Raw genomic sequence first — 20,123 nt, 5'->3', positions numbered from 1 at the left:
GTAAATGCGAGTTTGTAAATGCGTGTCTCTGCTTTAGAGCGTGTGTGTGTGTCCTCATAATCCAGCATATATTTAGCCTGGCTATGACTCAGGCTTTAATAGGAGTGCTGTCAGTAGGGGTGGGGGCGAGGGTGGAGGCGGTGTTAAGTGGGTCAAGAGGCATCAGGAAATTTTGAGCAACTTTGATCATGTGATTGCTGCTGTTGCTTTTCTGGTGTTTGTGACTCTCTGTGTGTGTGTGTTTAATTGTTTTTTCTTTTTGTCCCCCATTTCCAGGCTGAAAATTGTGAAAATCTCTTTTAAATGCAAGCAGTTTTTCATCCAGCTGAGAAAGGAAGCAGTAAGTTCTAACTCTCACTCCAGTCCTTATATTTAGGCTAGAGTTTACAGATCTGACCGCCATCATTCCTCAAAGCAGCATAGTGGCTTCATGGCTCATGACCTCAGTGTCAGTCTGTTCCAGTCGTCTCGTATAGAAAACCAGATGAATCGTTTATCTTTACATTTCATTTCTCTTCTGAGCTTGGACACAGAGGGACATTTTTATCATGCAGCAGCTCTGTGTATTTCATTAGCTTTCATCATTGGCACTAATCAACTTTAATGAAGTGCTTTGTTGAACCATCAGTGTCGCACCAAGCAGCATATCGACCCCCGTAGCACTGCTGAGCGCCGCTTCAGCTGAATATAATTGCTATCCTGCCATCAGCAACACTGATATGAGAGAGAGAGTGAGAGAGAGCGAGCAAGCACGCACAAGAGAGAGAGAGAGAGATAGACACAGAGAGAGAGACACAGAAAGAGCAGGAGAGACAGACACAGAGAGAGAGAGAAACAGAGACACAGAGATGGAAAGACAGAGAGAGAGACACAAAGAGTGAGTGAGAGAGAGACGCACACAAGGAGAGACAGATAGAAACAGAAAGAGAGAGAAAGAGGCAGGAAGAGGGAGAAAGAGAGAGAGAGACACAAAGAGAAAGACAATGAAAGAGACGCAGAGAGAGAATGAGAGAGACAAAGAGAGACACAAAGAGAGTGAGACAGAGAGACACACAGAGAGAGCAAAAGAGAGAGAAAGACACACACACACAGAGTAAGAGAGAGAGACAAAGAGAATAAGAGCCAGAGAGAGAGAGACACACACACACACACAGAGAGAGAGAGAGGGGATGCTGCTGCTTGTTTATAGCCTATTAATTATGAAGACAAGATAATGCACTTTACATGTGCACTTCTCTGGATCCCCACATGCCATCACCTCCACCTTCAGCACGTCACGCACACAGGACCATGAGCGACCCCAAGCAGTGTGAATAATGCACACACACTTTCCTGCTCTCGCTTGTTTTAAAAGCACGACTCAGTGGTGTCATGATCCATAATTCATCACCAGATGGCTCGGTGTGGCTGAGTAGGTCCAAATTTTTTTCCACCCTTGAACATACACACACACCCCTTCAGACTCTGTCTGTGTCTGTGTGTGTGTGTGTGGACATGGGTCATGGTGCTTTGATTTAAACCCCCCTAAACTGCTGCGAAATGTATTTTTTGCCCCTGAAGTAATCCCCAGTGCTCAATGGAGCCTCAAAGACCAGCGCTTCAGATTTAATAGGTCTTTCAAGAGGTGTAGATGGAGGAGCTGTAGATGGAGAAGCTGTAGATGGAGGAGCCCTAGATTGGAGGAGCCATAGATGGAGGAGCTGTAGATTGGAGGGGCTGTAGATGGGAGGAGTTGTAGATGGAGGGGCCCTAGATTGGAGGAGCTGTAGATGGAGGAGCTCTATAGATGGAGGAGCTGTAGATTGGAGGGGCTGTAGATGGGAGGAGTTGTAGATGGAGGAGCCCTAGATTGGAGGAGCTGTAGATGGAGGAGCTCTATAGATGGAGGAGCTGTAGATGGGAGGAGCTCTATAGATGGAGGAGCTGTAGATGGGAGGAGCTCTATAGATGGAGGAGCTCTATAGATGGAGCTGTAGATGGAGGAGCTCTATAGATGGAGCTGTAGATGGAGGAGCTTTAGATAAAGGAGCTGTAGATGGAGGAGCTTTAGATAAAGGAGCTGTAGATGGAGGAGCTTTAGATAAAGGAGCTGTAGATGGAGGAGCTTTAGATAAAGGAGCTGTAGATGGAGGAGCTTTAGATAAAGGAGCTGTAGATGGAGGAGCTTTAGATAAAGGAGCTGTAGATGGAGGAGCTTTAGATAAAGGAGCTGTAGATGGAGGAGCTGTACATGGAGGAGCAGATTCTATACGTTCATTTAGACATTATATCCACTACCTTCCTTCTTCATCTCCTCATCCTCTTCTTTATCTGCTCCTCCTTTCAGACCGAGACTCGAGAGACGTTACTTGGCTTCAACATGGTGAACTACAGATCCTGCAAGAACCTGTGGAAGACCTGCGTGGAGCATCACACCTTCTTCCGGCTGGACCAGCCCGTACCTCCTCAGAAGAACTTCTTCTCGCATTACTTCAGCTTGGGATCGAAATTCCGCTACTCGTAAGAGAAATCTGAAGGAGTTCTACTTCTATTATTTGCATTTCTCTGTATGATGTAGAGTCAGCTCTGTGTGAAATACCAGAAAAAATGATATTTCCTTGTTTGTACACTTAAAATATTGATGATGCTTTCAGCTTTCAAGCACGCCTTTATTTGGTCAGGAGAACGAAATGAAGCAGCCTTTCAAAAGAAATTAAATAAAATCATGTACTTTGCCGTGCTTTCCAGATCCACCAGGAATTAAATGATGGCTATCATTAAAGTCTAAACACCTTTCTAATTGCCAAAGTCTCATCTCAGTAAAGAAAAATGCTTTCTCCTGTGAGTTGTTGAATACGGTATTAAACATATCTTTCTTCACAGCGGAAGGACAGAAGCACAATCGGTGCAGTACGGCAAGGAGAAGGGAATCAAGGACAGGGTGTTCGCCAGGTACTTTCTCAGGATAAATATAAGAAGGATATTTTAAGATTAGTCGTGAAGGACTAATCTTAAAATATGCTTCTTAAGTCAGAGCTTTTTCAGTGAGAGTAAATAGATATATAGTAGTAAACAGTCAACAGTGATAAAATGAACGCTATCATTTGACCTTAACTCACCCACAGAACAGTAAATATTGTTGCCTCATTCGGTTTTCCCAAAAGGACACAAAAGTCTAACTAGTACACATATACATGGGTAATTTTTAAACTTTTTGGATTGCAGATACACATATTCACTCACTTGCATATTTTTTTTAATATATACACTATATTGCCAAAAGTTTTGGGATGCCCCTTAGTTCCAGTGAAAGGAACTCTTAACAGTTTGGGGATGACCACTTCCTGTTTCAACATGAATGAGCACCAGTGCACAAAGCAAGGTCCATAAATACATGGATGAGTGAGTTTGGTATGGAGGAATTTGGTATGGAGAAAGTCCTGACCTCAACTCGATAGAACACCTTGGGGATGAATTAGAGCTAGAATTAGAGAATTAAAACTTTTGGCAATATAGTGTATATTTCAAGCTAGTAGTAGTATATTTCACTGTGTTCTTTTGTAGTTGAACTTTGTATCCTCAGTCACATTTCCTCGGATTAGTGTTCTGTAGAAATGAAGGTTATAATGTCACCAGGTTCTCGTTTGTTTGAAACATTACATTTGTATCGTCCAAACGTCTAACGTATTAACTGTACAAGAAAAGCTAGCCATTCTGATAACCTTTATTTATTTAAATATAACCAGATCCACTACAAAAGTACTTGTGGTGTTTACCTTCTGCCATATCGCTCAGTACTCCTCAGCTCACCGTTACCTCTGTATTGGCACAGTTGGTATTTTCTCTGCATAATTACACGCGTTTTCTATTCACTCAGATCTCCAAGCAAGCCTCTGGCTAGGAAGTTGATGGGTGTGACCGACTGGGAGGCAGTGAGCAGGAACTCTGTGTCTGAGGAGAGGCTGGAGACCCGGAGCTTACCCACCCGCTCTCCTCCTGGCACCCCCAACCAGTGAGTATATACCTGAGCTCCAGCATCCTCAACATTGTGCTCAAATTTTGTTAGGGAATGTTCAGCTGAGCCAGCGTCTGAGATTTGAATTGTTGTGATGCAATCGAAGATATATTCTGCCATAACTCTGTAGCATTTGTGGAGATTTTGGATCTATTGGATGACTTCACTCTTGCTGGCACTGCTACTGTTACATCAGTGAATTAAAGAAGGTTAAAAACCGGAATGTTTTGTATCCCCACAGTAGGAATTCTCTGTTTGTGCAAGAGGGGCCCCGGCAGCGGCCATCATCCATGGGACATTTAGTGGAGCACATGATTCACACTTCGCCCAGCCTGCCTGCTTTCACCAACCACAAATCAGCCTCATCCACACAAGCCAACAGCATCAGCCTGGACTCCTCGCCGTGAGTGTCCTCGCCTTTCAGGAACACAATACCACACAGTGCTGACTCTATACCGTACAGTAGATTTGTTTAGATTTGCTAACTGTAACTGTATCATAGCTGCTCAGTTAGAGTCTAGTATAAATTACATTTATGTTTTGGCCATTTGGCAGATGCCCTTATTCAGAGCGACTTACATTTTTATCTCATTTTTTAAACAAATGAGCAATTGAGGGTTAAGGGCCTAGCTCAGGGGCTCAGCAGTGGCTGCTTGGTGGAACTGGGATTCAAACTCACAACCTTCAGATCAGTAGTCCAATGACTTGACCACATTAGGGGTCTAAAAGGATGAGTCAAGCATCTGTATTTATTAACTGTAGTAAACTTGAGCCAGAATTTATTTTATTTTATTTTATTAATTTGGGGATATTTGGGGGGGGGCATTTTATTTATTCGTTACGGGGATATTCATTTATTTTATTTTATTTATTTATTTGTGGATATTTATTTATTTGTTTTGGGTGTATTTTATTTTATTCTATTCTGTTTATTTATTTATTCATTCATTCATTCATTCATTCATTCATTCTGGCTCTGACAGTTCCTCTGCTTAAGCTACTGTATATCCCTTTAATTTCATAATTCTTCTCACCTAGAGATGTCCTCTGGACTGTTTTCATAAAGCCCCTCATACATTCCTTTGTACCTGCCTGCGATATTTTCTATGAAATGTAGCTCTATTTCTCAAAATCCCCCCAAAACTACTCGTCGCCTACTTTAAATCCTGGTAACCCTGACCATCTTCATATCTGACCGCTTGTTCCTACCTCAAGCTTCGTAGCTAGGTGCATGAAAGTAAAATCCTCCAGCTTGTACGACTTTTTCACACGACACACCCCTAGTGTCAACCAGACTTTAAAAAAATGACATGATTAGTTGGCTAACAAGCTAACGACCCTAACAAGCCGACATAAAGAAAATCGACTTCACACAAGAAGACATCCTTTACAGACAATCTGCTGCTGCTGGATTCTGAAGGACCTGTTCGTCTTGGTGTAGAACACATGATCCGTTCACTGTGAATAATTCAAAACCCACAACAAATGCAGTTGAATCCAGAACCCGGTGAAGGAGAGAAACACTACAGCCTTCTTTTTTTTCCCTGGACACATTGATGAAATGTTTACAAATGGAGGTCAGAAACTACATTAGCACAACCGTCAAGCTTTTTGAAGTCATTTTCTGCTTATTTCAAAACGTGGAAATCCCAAAGGTCACACGCTTCTGGCTGTAATGGTGGCTTGCAGTTTGAAAGGTTAGCAATTTTGCGTTTGAACATGGAAAACAAAAAGCCTGCACAGCCCTGGAGTGTGGTCAGGAGCGAGTCTTGATTCTGCACCACGACTTCTCCGCGTCTGTTTTTGCTATTGCTAAGAGCCTCTGTTTTGTTGCATCTGCGGCTCACAATTACGGTTCACGTGCTCCGTCACTGTTATTAAACAGTCTCAGATGGGAGGCGAGTGCAGCGAGACGAGCTGTAAAAAGTGTTTACTGTTTTCAGAGCGACCGGTGTATCGCTTTGGTGAGTGGAAAACAGGCAGCGCTCCTTTTGTGCCCCGTCGAGTGCCACTGCTATATACTATACTTAAACCTAATGACCTGGGCAGATATTTTCTTGCCATGTGGTTGTTTTTGCACACTGATCAAACCGAACAGTGGAATAAATCCCCCTTTTAGCCCTCCTTACCTCTCCCCTTTGTGTCCGTCGCTCTTAAACTGACTTCTGTTTATTTTACACCTTTTCCCTGGATAAAGCCATCAGAGTGCAGGAGACCGTCTCAGGGCTTTAGGTTGTTTCATGCGCATTAAGTTCATTTGTACCGATTGCCTAGGAACAATAGGACTATAAAGATTAATGAAGGTTTTGTGTACCGGTCTAAGAGGACAGCCAGCAGACCGTTTGAGTTTTATCTGGAATTAGCTGCAGAGCTCGTTCCCGAAAGTTCCTAAAGACAGAAGCACGCAGGAAGCCGGGCTCAACTGAAGCGTTTAACAGAACCACCGCTGACTGATCTTTCACTCTTCTCTCACTCGCTACTCCAAAGGATGACATAACCACCTGCTCTCACAGCGGGTACACAGCAGCAGCTCTGCCTGGTCACTCAGCCGTACACATCTACATACTGGACATAACACTGAGTGTGTATGTGCATGTGTGTGTAAGGATTCGACTTTTCCGCCAGAATTATTGTTGTAGTTTATTACTGTAGTTTAATAATTTTCAATTATGTGTGTGTGTGTGTGTGAGAGAGAGAGTTTAAAAATGTGTGTGTGTGTGAGAATTTAAAAATGTGTGTGTTGAGTGTGTGAGCGTGTGTGTGAGCGTGTAAGTGAGTGTGTGTGTGTATTCTTAAGCACTTTTATTCAATGTTTCCTTTACTTATTGAATTTTTATGTTACTTTCCAGTTGAATTGACCAAATTCACAGCTCTGAGAGCTATACAGTCACCACAACAACCTTTATACTAGGTGTCTTCATGCTGATGTCCACCTCTGGCATGTTACTAAAAAAAACGATATATAAAATCATTAGACTTCACTTAAAGAAATTTAAAATACACTGAAGCTCTATGCTCACTGCACACACATTACATGTATGTATATATGTGTGTGTGTGTGTGTGTTGCTACACTCACACTGCTGGCCTGATGGTTGCTCCCAGATCCCAGAGACAACCCTCACAGAACAGAGCTAATGGTTTCTGTACACAATACCAGTATGCGTGTCTTATTCTTCCTCCTTCTCCAAACTGACTTTACATTAGAAAAGTGCAAAGCTGTTCTCCCAGAGCCACTGGGGTTAAGAGGCTTTCCCAAGAGCACAATGGCACTAGCTTTATCCTGGATGCCAGCTGGCATGCACCGAGGCATATGCCAAGATTGCTTGTGCTTCTGTCACCCCATCCTGTGCTACTGGGCTTTATGGAAGCAGTACTTCAACATCAACACACTGACAGAGCTGGAACAATTTGTTGTGTAATTCAGCAGATCATTATAGCTGTACTTGTGTATAATGAATGGAGCGATCCATGCTGAGGAGGTTTGATGAAAATTTTGCACACAAAGATTTGCACTTTTTCTTTCATTCAACCTTTTCCTAATCATTTCCATCTCTGTAAATTGTTCCCTCAGCTCTCCGGAATGTGTAGAAGGGCCACCACCAGCACTGCCACCCAAGCAGTCCAGGAAGAACCTGAGTCAGCTCATCCTCTCGCACTCTCAGCAGGAGCTGGACAACCACATCAACGAGATGTACGACATCCCCATGGCAACAGACAAGACAACGGTATGTGACAAACACATAGCACAAAATACGTACACGCACTAGCCCCAGGAATGCCTGTTAATTAGCCGAGTTGTCTTGCTGCATCGGGAGTGCTGGACCAGGAGCCGGGCTGGAGACTTCATAAGCATACAAGATAAAGATCTTTTCTCAGCTGTTGATATTTCTCAGCATTTTTAAGACATTCTTGGTTAATTCCATTCAGTAAAATGTCTGTTCTACCTTCGAGAGATAACACACTCGAACCCTGGAGTGGCTGAGAGTCGAGAGACCACTTAATGGACTGTACCGTCACTCCACTAAGGTTCAGAGAGACGCTAGCTAGTTATGAGCATCTGCGAGCTCAGGTATTTAGAAAAGGAAGGACAGCACTTTCCTCAGAGTGTGTTATGCTGCCCGGGATTCTGGTCATTTTAAAAAAGTACTGCGGTTGGTTTCATGTGTCTCAAAGCAATCATGTGTTTTGTAGCTGCTGCTGCTTTACCCACACTTGTGATAAGGGAGAGTTAGATCAAACTGGGGAGACCAAATAGTGGGGGGAAAGAAGTAATTAAATTAGTATTCCAATGATATTAGGACAAATTTGAATATCACTTCCCACGTCTCTGGTTTAGACACGGGTTTTAATGGCATGCTTTGTTGATAAACTTTGAAAACAGTTTGTTTTCTCAGCAGCGGTCAAGCTGATTAAAATTATTTGGGTGCAATTTATCAAAAGGAAAAGGACTCACTTCTCACTTGTGCCACCTTTACTTTGCACCAAATTTATCCAGCTGAACTTTGACCTATGAACTGGTCTCACATTCCAGTAGAAATTAAGTGGGTGGGACTGTGGTCATAGTGGTCAGAAAAACACTGACGCTGTTTATTACGCCAAACTTTTGCTTTGCTCTGTTATAGAAGTGTTATAATAAGTGCTGTTATTTAAACCAGTAAAGTATTTCTTCAGTTCTTCAGTGTGTCAAATTGCTTTTCTTTCCTTCAGCTCAATGGTGTTGTTCCGCATGATAATCTTGTTCTGATCAAGATGAAACCGGATGAAAATGGCAGATTTGGATTCAATGTTACGGTAAGATTGTCTCATATTTTATATAATATATATATATATATATATATATATATATATATATATATATATATATATATTTTAATTTTCCAGAAAGACAAGAATGATTGAGTCACGGTTATGTCACACATTTCTCGTTTGACTGAATGCTTGTAGGGGGGCTATGATCAGAAGATGCCGATTATTGTGTCTCGGGTGGCTCCAGGAACATCAGTAAGGATTAATCATACACACTGTTATTGGGACACTGAGAAAAGCATTGATGAGGGTTTTTTTTTCTTCCTCTTAACGCCGGCTCATGTAGTGTATTTCTTATCCGTTCTTTTCTTCCTCACAGGCTGATCTGTGTGTGCCCCGGCTGAATGAGGGTGATCAGGTGGTTATGATAAACGGCCGTGATGTTTCTGAGCACACGCATGACCAGGTGGTTATGTCCATCAAGTCCAGCTGTGAAAGCCACTCAGGGGAGCTAATCCTGCTGGTCAGGCCCAACGGTGAGATATCAACATCGGCACATTGTTTTAAAACATTGATCATCTTTTACTGTCATGGTCACTGTGTGTATGTGTGTGTGTGTGCGCATGCATTTTTGTTTATATATCTGTGGTATATACACTCTCGGAGCACTTTATTAGGAACACCTGGACCACTACGTGTTCATGCAGTTATCTAATCAGCCAATCATGTGGCAGCAGTGCAACACATATATTAAAAATGTGATCTCAGGTTGTTGATTTTTGACTGTGGAATGATTGCTGGTGCCAGATGAACTGCTGATCTCCTTAGATTTTCTCTCAACATCTTCTAATGGCTTTATACTGAAAGCAAAAGTCGTCTCAGACTGGTAGAACCATCTGTGCACCTGAAAGCTGAAGGAACTGCATGACCAGAATCTCAAAGGAATGTTTCCAGCATCTTATGGAATCCACACTGTGGAGATATGCTGGTTTTAGACCAAAACCAAAGGCCTACCCGTTATTAATATAGTGTTCCTAATAAAGTGCTCGGTCAGTGTGTACATTTTTTTTCAGGTCTTTAGCCACATTTCCACTAGGGTCAATATTAGTTCCTGGATGAGAATTCAGGAGCTTTATTTAGTTCTTGAAGGCACCAGAGTGGGTACTTTTCTGTGGAGGAGGATTAGTGACTAACTGAATGGGAGAGAGAGAGAGAGTACTCCAGCTTACTCCAGCAGTGAAGTGACTTAAAAGGCTGTGGAACTGACTTGGTTTTAAACACCACATTTACGTTAATAAAAATTTGAGCAAAAAAAAGTTTCCAGATTTGCTTTTTGTTGTTTAGGTATAGCTTTAGCTCTGTGGATGTGTTGTGGGGTTTTTTTTCTATCATTTACACCTCTACAAGAACTATATGGTTCCCTTTAGTTCCACAAAGTACCTTATTTCAGTCAGAACTGTGTAAATGATCCTTGTATAACGGCTGTGATTAAAAATAAATAAATAAATAAATCCTGTAATCAAATGATGATTTATCTATCTGAAATGCACCTTATTGGTTCTTGAGCAGTTCCTTCTTGATTCATTCATGGAAAAATGTGTAAACTATTTAGAATTTCCACTATATAAAATATAGATCTAAATCCTTTATTTGGTCCAAACTGAGTGTTTTCTTGTTTTTATTTTGTTTTTTTCCCCACATTTTTAGCGATCTATGATGTGGTGGAGGATAAGCTGGAGATGGAGCCTGATTTCCAGTACATCCCAGCCAAATCGCCCTCGGACCCATCAGAGCTGGATCAGGACGCCTGGAGAGACTCCATGCAGCAGCTGAAAGAAGGCCTGAGCAGTGGAGCTCTGCTCGCTCAGTTTGACGTGAGTCTGGCACCGATGCTGGAGGACGGCTTTATGCAAACGGATTGATGATGTATTCGCTCGTGTTGTTCTTTAACTAGAGAATGTTCTGTTTAAGCTCTAGTCTTCCAAATTTATGTCTGAAGCTCTGTGAGGTTTAAAGGTCGCCTAGATCAGGGGTTGTTTACTGTCAGTTAAATAAAAAACTCAAACAATACTGGAGCAGAAATGAACGACTTGTTTAAAACCGTGCCTTTGGTTCTGCAGGGGTTTCGCATTGCATGGTAGGCGAGAAACCTATCACTGAGCCACCAGTGCCCTAGAAGTGTTTATTATATTTATTATTATTAATTTGTGAATTAATCGGTTATAGTTAAGCATTAAAGGATAAATGTTGCCATATATGATAAATTTTATGTTAAACTTTAGTTGAAAAGGTGGCATGGTGGTTTAGTGGTTAGCACGTTTGCCTCACACCTTCACCTGGGTTCGAGTCTCGCTCCTGCTAACTGTATGTGTGGAGTTTACATGTTCTCCCCGTGCTTGGTGGGTTTCCTCCGGGTGCTATGGTTTCCTCCCACAGTCCAAAGACTTGCTACTAGGCTGATTGGAGTCTCTAAATTGCCCGTAGTGTGGATTGCGTGAGTGAATGAGTGTGTGTGTGTGTGCGCCCTGTGATGGGTTGCCACTCCGTCCAGGGTGTATCCTGCCTTGATGCCCTATGACACCTGAGATAGGCACAGGCTCCCCGTGACCCGAGAATAGATCAGATAAGACAATGAAATGAAATGAAAACTTTAGTTGAATAGCTCTGATCTGGTTTGGATTCAGGAAGTTTCAGTTTCAATTTAAAGCTCCAGTCTGAGAGATGGATGAATTTGGCTTGCATCATGAGCCCAGCTGTGTGTAGAAATTCTCTCTAAACTAGATCTTCTTCCTCTGATTGTGGGAGTTACACTGCTCTACAGGAAATTCGGGAGTAAAGATGTAGATATAAACATACCAAACCCGTTAGAATGTAGTGGACGGTTTCCAGGAAATAAATAAATAAAATGAGGGAAACATGCCAGAGTTTCAGTAAAGATCTGTAGAGTGTAAATATCCTTACGCAGTGAGAGATCTTCAGAGTTGCTTTAAGCTTTAAACCACACGAGGTTACGCAAACACTGAAACAGCAACGAGGCGTTTCCCAGGATGTGACCGTATCTCCAAGTACTTCCTATTACTTCCTGTCTTTAATCAAACAGACTCCAATATCACTTCCTGTTTGATTGTGTGTTCACACAGCGAGCTTGTTCCAGCCAATTAAGGAATACAGACCTGGCAACCTTCACTTGTTTTACACAGTTATTTCCTGTCACACTGCTATAAATGATCATTAACAGTAGATAATAAGTTAAAGTTAAGTTGTCTTTGTCACATATACATTACTGCACAGTGAAAATCTTTCTTTGCATATCCCATCCTTGGGGTTTGGGGTCAGAGCGCAGGGTCAGCCATGATGGAGTCAAATTACTAATTTTATCCCTATTGAAGAGCATGAGGTGGTGGTGATGAGGAAGAAACCTTGAGAGGAACCAGGCTCAGAAGGGAACCTCATCCTCATTACACTGGACAGTAAATAATGTAACATCCTTTCTGTAACAGCAACCAAAAGCTCATATATTAAGCTGATAAGCTTATATTATATATTTTAGATTATATGAAAGCATTATATCTCTTTGGAAATCTTTAGAAAGATGACTCCCAGCCTGAACAGGAACATGTGTTTACTGTTGATTAAAAGAGCCGTGAAGATCCTCAGGCCTTATTTTCTGTTACATGTTGTCTGTCGTTTTCTCCTGAGATTGCTCTAACAGCGTTTGTTAAATATAAAGCTCCAAATGTTAAATGACTCCTCTCTCGGACGTAATTAAATGATCCCAGAAGGCTTGGAGTGTTTCTATGCCACCACTACGCCTGGTTATGGAGTGATGAAAGGATTTTCACTGATTTATTTATTTATTTATTTGTAGCAACTCTACCGTAAAAGGCCTGGAATGACCATGTCATGTGCCAAGTTACCTCAGAACATCTCCAAAAACCGCTACAGAGACATCTCACCCTGTGAGTATCCTCGTATCCTGACCATCTCTGTCAAAGCTGAGACTCTAATATTTACCACATGCTGTTAATGTGTTCCTCAGACGATGCCACACGCGTCATATTGAAAGGCACAGATGACTACATCAACGCAAATTACATCAATGTGAGTCGTTGTTTTTTATTAATGCATTTTTCTGTCGTTCAGTTATTTTTAATGCTATAGAGTTTATTGAGTATCTCTATGATTGGGAAATCTTTCAGATGGAAATTCCCGCTTCCAGTATCATCAACCGATATATCGCCTGCCAGGGGCCCTTACCCAATACATGCACTGACTTCTGGCAGATGACCTGGGAGCAGGGATCCTCCATGGTGGTCATGCTCACCACTCAGGTGGAGCGAGGCCGGGTGAGTGTGTGCTTCAAAGCATGGGGTTTTGGAATGCATCAAAATGATTCATTACAGAGTCACTAAAACAACTCATTAATCATCTACATCCTCTGGGTGTGTGGCAGCAGTTCTTACACCTCTGGCTCATTATTCCCCATCCGACAGAAAGACCTGAAGATCACCAGAGCTTGTTTCCATGGAGATATCCAAAATTTGATGCCAAACCCCACTGCTCAGATATTGCTTCACTTCCTGTCCGGCAGTTTATCGATCAGATCTGTTTATGCGTTATTAGGTGAACCATGTTAAATTTTAAAAAAAAGTGAAAAAAAAAGAAGCAGTTTTATTAGTTTGTGAGCTGTAGCACCCCCTAGAGGTGCATTTCAACCAAACATTTTGGACTCCTTTGGAACATGGATCATTAGTCACATGTAAAGATTGCTCTGAATAAGTCACTGTGCTGCGTGATAAAGCTCTGAGGTTGATCTCACACTGCTGATATGTAAATTTCGTTAAACCTGATACCACTACCACTTGTAAAGCAGTCAGGGAAATCATTCTGCCTCCACCTAAGCTCTGCCCACAAAAAAAAACTGTCACAATGTTTATTAACAGAAAAAGGGTCTATATAATCCCAAAACTAAGTATAAAAATAACTGGGAGAAGAAAAGCTAAAATTATAATAAGGCAATAGGCAGCCATATTATACAGGTTCAGTAAATTTTTCAGCTCCTTTCTGTAGATGAAACACCAGCTACTGTAAAGTGAATATAAATGCCAGTAGTGTGAGTCTAATATTATAAGCAGTGATTGATAAGTGAGAGCTAAAATAAAGAAGAAAGGACATGACATGTTTGTATCCCTATATCCAGTCACTGTCCTGGTCCTGGTCCTGGTCCTGGACTAATCCCTGCTCTGTTCCTACAGGTGAAGTGTCATCAGTACTGGCCCAATCCCTCAGGTAGTGCTACCTATGGTGGCTTCCAGGTTTCCTGTCATACTGAGGAAGGAAACTCTGCCTTCTTGGTTCGAGACATGACCCTGACACACACAGAGGTAAAAAAACAAACAAACAAACACACTTGTATATGGTATGATTTGATTGGTAAAACATGTGAGTTGTTGATTATTACTGCTTCAGACGGAAGAAAGCAGGGAGCTGACTCAGATCCAGTACCTGGCCTGGCCGGACCACGGGGTGCCAGACGACTCCACTGACTTCCTGGACTTTGTTGCCCTGGTGCGGAGTAAAAGAGCGAGAAAAGACGAGCCGGTTGTCGTCCACTGCAGGTAAGGGAAGCGAGTATTCTGAATAATTAAGAGTGGGAATGTGGAAGGTCGTCTGTCAGGCAGCTCTGGCTCTGTGCTGCACGGTTACTATTGTCCTTACAAAGACTTCTTGGCAGATTTCCACCATTTTACCATTTTTATCTCTTTGTCTCTCTCTCTCTCTTTCTCTCCCCCCCTCCTGTCTCTCTGGCCAGCGCTGGGATTGGCCGGACGGGAGTGCTCATCACCATGGAGACAGCGATGTGTCTAATGGAGTGCAGTCAGCCTGTGTATCCGCTGGACATCGTGAGAACCATGAGGGACCAGCGGGCCATGATGATCCAGACCCCTGTGAGTCGTCTCTCTACACATTCACACACACCCTATCTATTGCTGTAGTGAGTCTTTTATAATCTGAAATATATTTTTTTATGCTAAATAAATTCTACATAAAAAAAGCTCTCTCAGTCACTTCTCTTCGAGCATATGGTGGAGTATGTTAATGGAGCAGCAGCAGTGGGGATAATTTAGTTATCCTATGCAATGCCTTAATGAAGGCAGCTTGCCCAGAGGCTGGGAGCAGGGAAGGCTACTAATTAGACATGGGAAAACAAAAAGAGCTGATATTTCAGAAAGCGCACCAGCACACACACTTACAAACAGACCAGTGCTTTAATAATATACCTATTACTTAGGTCTCCGGTTCGCTCATGTGTACGCTACTCTGTACTTTCTCCTCAGAGCCAGTTCAAGTTTGTGTGTGAGGCCATTCTGAAGGTGTACGAGGAGAACCTGGTCAAGTCCATGCTCTTCAAGTCTGACTAACAGGGACGCCAGCTTTCACCATCACGTCACCAAGCTTCACCTGTCGATGATCCCCAGAACCAGCACCACTGCAGGGCCTTGAAGAAGTGTGCTGAACAAAAACGCTGTTTTATCACACAATGGTCGCAGGTGATATTTATCTCCAAGCAGTCAGTCACCACCATGTGACAGGAAGAGAAATCATGGTGCTTTAATGCCTTGTAGAGCGTGAGAGGTCAGTCATCATGATGCTTGAGGTGAGGTTCAGAGTGTGAGATCATTTGGGTAAAGCACACTTCTTCGAAGCTCTGTGAAGACCCAGAGGGGACGCGTCGGAAGAGAAGCATTCTTAAGCTAGACGCTTACACAGGACATTTAAAACCAAGCACTATTGCACTTTACACTGGCAACTGAACAATTCGCCAAGCTTCACGAAAATGGGAGAAAGAAAAAAAAACAAGCAAACGCTGGTACTCTGAGACTTTGAGTGTTCAGGGTTCATATGGAAAATTTTCAGATTGCTGTGGTGCCATATATGTAAGTACACAAGGGCAGGCCCATGAGTGTGTTGCTCCTATGAAATTGTGCTCATCTTGCTGATAGACAACAAATCATCCACGCTATGCGTTTTGGAGTTTTAATAAGGATGTTTTAGTTCCCCTTTCCCACCCGTTACTTCATTATTCCAGATGAGGACAGCCAGCAGCTTGTTATCTTACCCTCAGCGTCGGTAACGAGTGCTTTTTATTTATTAGCATCCTCCATTTTATTGAAATCCACACAGTTGCCAGGAAACCTAGAGCACTTTTGTTTCATGTTACAAATCTTCAGCTTGTATTTTCCTCCTCTCCCGTAATCCTAAGCGACTGCGCTCGCTGTTCACGGCTCCGACGGCGTCAGACAGGGGGCATGTCTCGTTTAGAGCTCATCACTCGTACTTTTTAAAAGCTTAACACATAAAGCTGTCTTAACAAGAGTGTAAAGACTACTGTCAGTCTGGGAAGAGTGTGTGTGTGTGTGTGTGTGTGGAGACATGGGCATGCCTGGCTGTTTCCATTTGTGCCTCTTCAAGTTGCCTAAACAGCACAGCTAGCCGCGATTCCTGATCTTAGAGCCGTAAGGACAGGCCTCCTCAGGTCCAAAAGAATGTTGCTCGTTATCAATCAGCTCCTGTCGCCTCTCCGACCAAGAGATATCTTAAACCGTCTGTTTCTCATATCTGAGCTCTGCCTCGATCTGTGCTTTAAATGAATGATCACAGCTGCTTGTTCTCAGAAATGTCCTCGAAATGAAGCTTTTAACCTGATAGAGTTTCTGCTCACTGAAAAGTTCAGTGGACACTTTTCTGCTTTTTTTTTTTTTTTTAATTTAGATTTTAAAAAACGTCTCAATGCATACAAGTGTGATAAAGGTCAAACTAACAAAAATACAGTACAGGAAATGTGTGTGATACGAACACACACAAACAGGATGAAAGAGACGGCGTATTCGTGTGCAGGCTTGTTCGTGAGAGTGGCTGGTTTGTTCACTTCCTGCCTGAAGCAGCGAGCGGAGATCGTGACTCAGTGGACGCACTGGTGCACATGCAACACAGCATCTGACTCCATACATTGCTGGAGAGTGAGTGTGTGTGCTCACATATAGCCCTGTCTTGGTGTGTTCAGGTCTTACTAGGAGTCCAGCTTTAGGCATTCAGCTGAATTAGTCTCTGTTTCCTCAGCTTCCTGAGACTTCCTCCTTCAGACTGAAACGCTTTGTACAGGAAACGCCCCTATTTTTTACCTGTTCAACAAGCCCATGTCCCCCCAGTCAGGCCATACTAGAGGTGTGCAGCTGGACTGGATCCCAAGATAGCCAACAATAAGTGCGCAGACACACAGAGGCTACGTTTATGTACACAACATGCTGGATTGCTCATGTTGGTGATTGATCATATGACTCATATGGTCATTAGAAATTCCATCATGCCATGTGGGATTAATGAAACATGAGGCAACATTGAGCAGGATTAATCTTTTAGTCTTTTCTGTAGGAGGAAGCAGAATCGCCTAAAACCTGGTGGGATTAGTCCAAGTTTTTGCAGGATTGATCAGACTTTCTGAGCGGGATTGGTGAAATTTCTGGACTAGTGAGAAGGATTAATCAATCCTGCTGTTCTGTGAGTGCAGGCGGGATTGACGACAATTTCAGCAGGAGCCTGTGGGATTAGTTAAGATTTTTTGCAGCAGCGTGCAAGGGAATTGGTTGAAAATTTCTGCATTCGTGGGCTGGATCTAGCAAAGTTTCTGTAGGAGTAAGTGGTGATTGGTAAAATTTTCTAAATTAGTAGAGGGGATTGATTAAAAAAATGGCAGTATGAGTGGGTGGGATTTAATTTTTTTTTTTTTTAATTAGTGGGCAGGATTGATGAAAATGGTAGTGAGAGTGCGCAGGATTTAAGCTTTCTGAATTAGTGAGCGGGGTTGATGAAAGTGGGAGTGGGTGGAATTGATAAAAATGGCTATGGGAGTGGGTGGGATTAAAAATGTTCTGAATTAGTGGGCGAGATTGATAAAAATGGCTTTGAGAGTGGGTGGGATTCAAATTTTCTGAATTAGTGGGTGGGACTGATGAAAGTGGGAGTGGGTGGGATTTTTTTTTTTTTATTTAATTAACGAGCAGGATTGATGAAAATGGCTGTGGGAGTAGGCGAGATTGGTGAAAATGGCTGTGGGAGTGGGTGGGATTGGTGAAAATGGCTGTGGGAGTGGGTGGGATTGGTGAAAATGGCTGTGCTTGTGGTTCAGATCCTCTGTGGGAGCAGGAGTGATTGATGAAACGTTTTGTGGGAGCACTCGGGATTAGTGAAACCTTCTGCAAATAGAATCGGGATTTAAAAACCAGTCCCCTGAACACCTCTAGCTCACTCGGTCGGATCAGGATGCCGAATCTCCAAGTGCTGTAAACTTCCACTGTCTCTGCTTTGGATTAGTTCAGCGTGTTTGTGTTTATTCTCATACACTCGTGTTCAGAAGCAGGTTTCAGGACCAATCGCTACGCTGTCGTTGAATGTCCGCTTAGAAACCAACCCAGCAAATGATTCAGGTTTTGGTGTAGATTTTTTTTTTCAGAAATAAATAAATAAATAAATATATATATATATATATATATATATATATATATATATATATATATATATATATATATATATATATATAAAAATATATATAAATAAATCTCTCACGCCTAGCTGAAAAGGGCGGCACTTTTTAACAGAGACGGTCATAGAAGCTACTAAAATACACGATTTAACATTTCTAAAGATGTGGACATTTCTATTTATCTTTTTTGCCCCCACCCCCCGTTCCCCTGTGAAAGAAAGTCATTAACTTGTGCCACTTGTTTATTTTGTAAATATTCTACAGTGTGAATATGATGTTGTATATTAAAATATCTTTAAAATAAAAAGGAGGATGTGATGACACTTTTTTTAAAATTTTGCATCATGTTTCGTATCTCTGTGCTGTGTGAATAAATCCGTGGACGGAGGAAACGTTCAACGGCCGTTCAGCTTGTGCGAAGCTTCGATCAGACCAGCTGTTCACTTCACTCATCTTTTTTTAATTCCTGCCTTTCTTTCTACTCCTCTACTATCATTTTTAATCATCCTAAAGAATCTTTAAAAAAAAATAAATGTATAAAAATCCAGAGCTATGAACTTACTCATGCAACTTATCTCTTATTCCCAGAGGCCCAAAAATTCCTCCTGTTTTTGTTGATGATTGAATGTCTTTGTCATGTCTCACTCCACAGTGGTGGTTAATATGAAGCTCATATCAAAAATAGACACTCGGGAGTTTAAGGATTTGTAGTGTTTCAGAAGGTTTTCTGTTTTTAGCCTACTAGGGTTGATATGTTCATAGAAAAGTTCCCTAAAAACAGATTTTCCAGATTTTCAAATTTTTGCATCTTCAAAGTAAATGTTGATATCGAACCCATTTCTGCTCTCTGAGACGTTCCAAGTGCTTGTTCATCTAAAAAGCAGCGCAAATGTGATCTTCAACCAGTAAAATTCTAGGTTATCTAACACTTTATATCAGCCATTTGTTTACACTGATTGAAAACATCCTATAAGATGATTTCCAGTACTACCAGTACTCAGGGTTTACCTCCCCCACATGGTCCAGCTTTGTCCCCCTCTGCTGGATTGGCAGTAGTGAAGGATCTCAGCAGGGCTGTGGGTTAATGAGATTGACCTGCATTAAGAATTCTAGGGGAGAGAGAGAGGCCACTACACTAACTTCCCCTGCTGCTATTCAGAATCTGAATCAGATTGTGAAGCTCCTGCAGAACCCAAGCTGAGTAAACTGACTGATTTCCCAGTGGTCTGTTAGACGATCCTCTAAAGCTTGCTTTGCTTTACTTCCTTTAGGGGTGAGTTTGAATAAAGAGTGTTTTTTTACTTAGGTGACAGACTTCTGGAGTTTTGTAATACAACATACACCGATCAGGCATAACATTATAACCACTGACAAGGGCCATATTGTGATGGCTAAACGACTGGATCAGAGCATCTCCAAAACTGCAGCTGTTGTGGGGTGTTCCCAGTCTGCAGTGGTCAGTATCTATCAAAAGTGGTCCAAGGAAGGAACAGTGGTGAACCGGTGACAGGGTCATGGGTGGCCAAGGCTCATTGATGCAAGTGGGGAGTGAAGGCTGGCCCGTGTGATCCGATCCAACAGACGAGCTACTGTTGCTCAAATTGCTGAAGAGGTTAATGCTGGTTCTGGAAGGTGTCAGAATACACAGTGCATGACGGGTCAGGACTGTTTTAGCAGCAAAATAGGGACCAACACAATATTAGTCAGGTGGTCATAATGTTATGCCTAGTCGGTGTGTTTAGTATACCAGTTTCAGCTCAGTTGTATGTTATACAAGCTTTGAGGACACTTGACCATCACACTCAGTCCATCTTTATTTGCTGCTATAATCTCTTCTGGG

General features: G+C 42.2%; 1 protein-coding gene across 2 annotated transcripts in view; it reads left to right on the top strand.

Moving 5' to 3' along the window:
• Window positions 1–18,618, top strand: part of ptpn4a (protein tyrosine phosphatase non-receptor type 4a) — a 70,955-nt gene extending 52,337 nt beyond the window's left edge. The window contains exons 11-27 of one of the 2 annotated variants that reach the window (XM_058392354.1): window positions 277–340; window positions 2,327–2,499; window positions 2,863–2,931; window positions 3,857–3,991; window positions 4,239–4,397; window positions 7,568–7,721; window positions 8,704–8,787; window positions 8,941–8,997; window positions 9,122–9,278; window positions 10,450–10,616; window positions 12,611–12,701; window positions 12,782–12,843; window positions 12,942–13,088; window positions 13,998–14,126; window positions 14,212–14,360; window positions 14,555–14,690; window positions 15,081–18,618. In XM_058392354.1, coding sequence (XP_058248337.1) covers window positions 277–340; window positions 2,327–2,499; window positions 2,863–2,931; window positions 3,857–3,991; window positions 4,239–4,397; window positions 7,568–7,721; window positions 8,704–8,787; window positions 8,941–8,997; window positions 9,122–9,278; window positions 10,450–10,616; window positions 12,611–12,701; window positions 12,782–12,843; window positions 12,942–13,088; window positions 13,998–14,126; window positions 14,212–14,360; window positions 14,555–14,690; window positions 15,081–15,164 — 2,017 coding nt within the window. In that variant the 3' untranslated portion in view covers window positions 15,165–18,618. Of the gene's footprint in view, window positions 1–276; window positions 341–2,326; window positions 2,500–2,862; window positions 2,932–3,856; window positions 3,992–4,235; window positions 4,398–7,567; window positions 7,722–8,703; window positions 8,788–8,940; window positions 8,998–9,121; window positions 9,279–10,449; window positions 10,617–12,610; window positions 12,702–12,781; window positions 12,844–12,941; window positions 13,089–13,997; window positions 14,127–14,211; window positions 14,361–14,554; window positions 14,691–15,080 lie in introns of both variants that reach the window. The other variant, XM_058392352.1, reaches the window with a different exon arrangement.
• Window positions 18,619–20,123: the final 1,505 nt, after the last annotated feature.

Source organism: Hemibagrus wyckioides, linkage group LG06 (assembly GCF_019097595.1).
Source record: "Hemibagrus wyckioides isolate EC202008001 linkage group LG06, SWU_Hwy_1.0, whole genome shotgun sequence".
In the NCBI taxonomy this organism is placed as follows: Eukaryota; Metazoa; Chordata; class Actinopteri; order Siluriformes; family Bagridae; genus Hemibagrus; species Hemibagrus wyckioides.
Note: the sequence above shows the minus strand (reverse complement) of the source record. Positions and strands in the feature narration are given on the sequence as shown.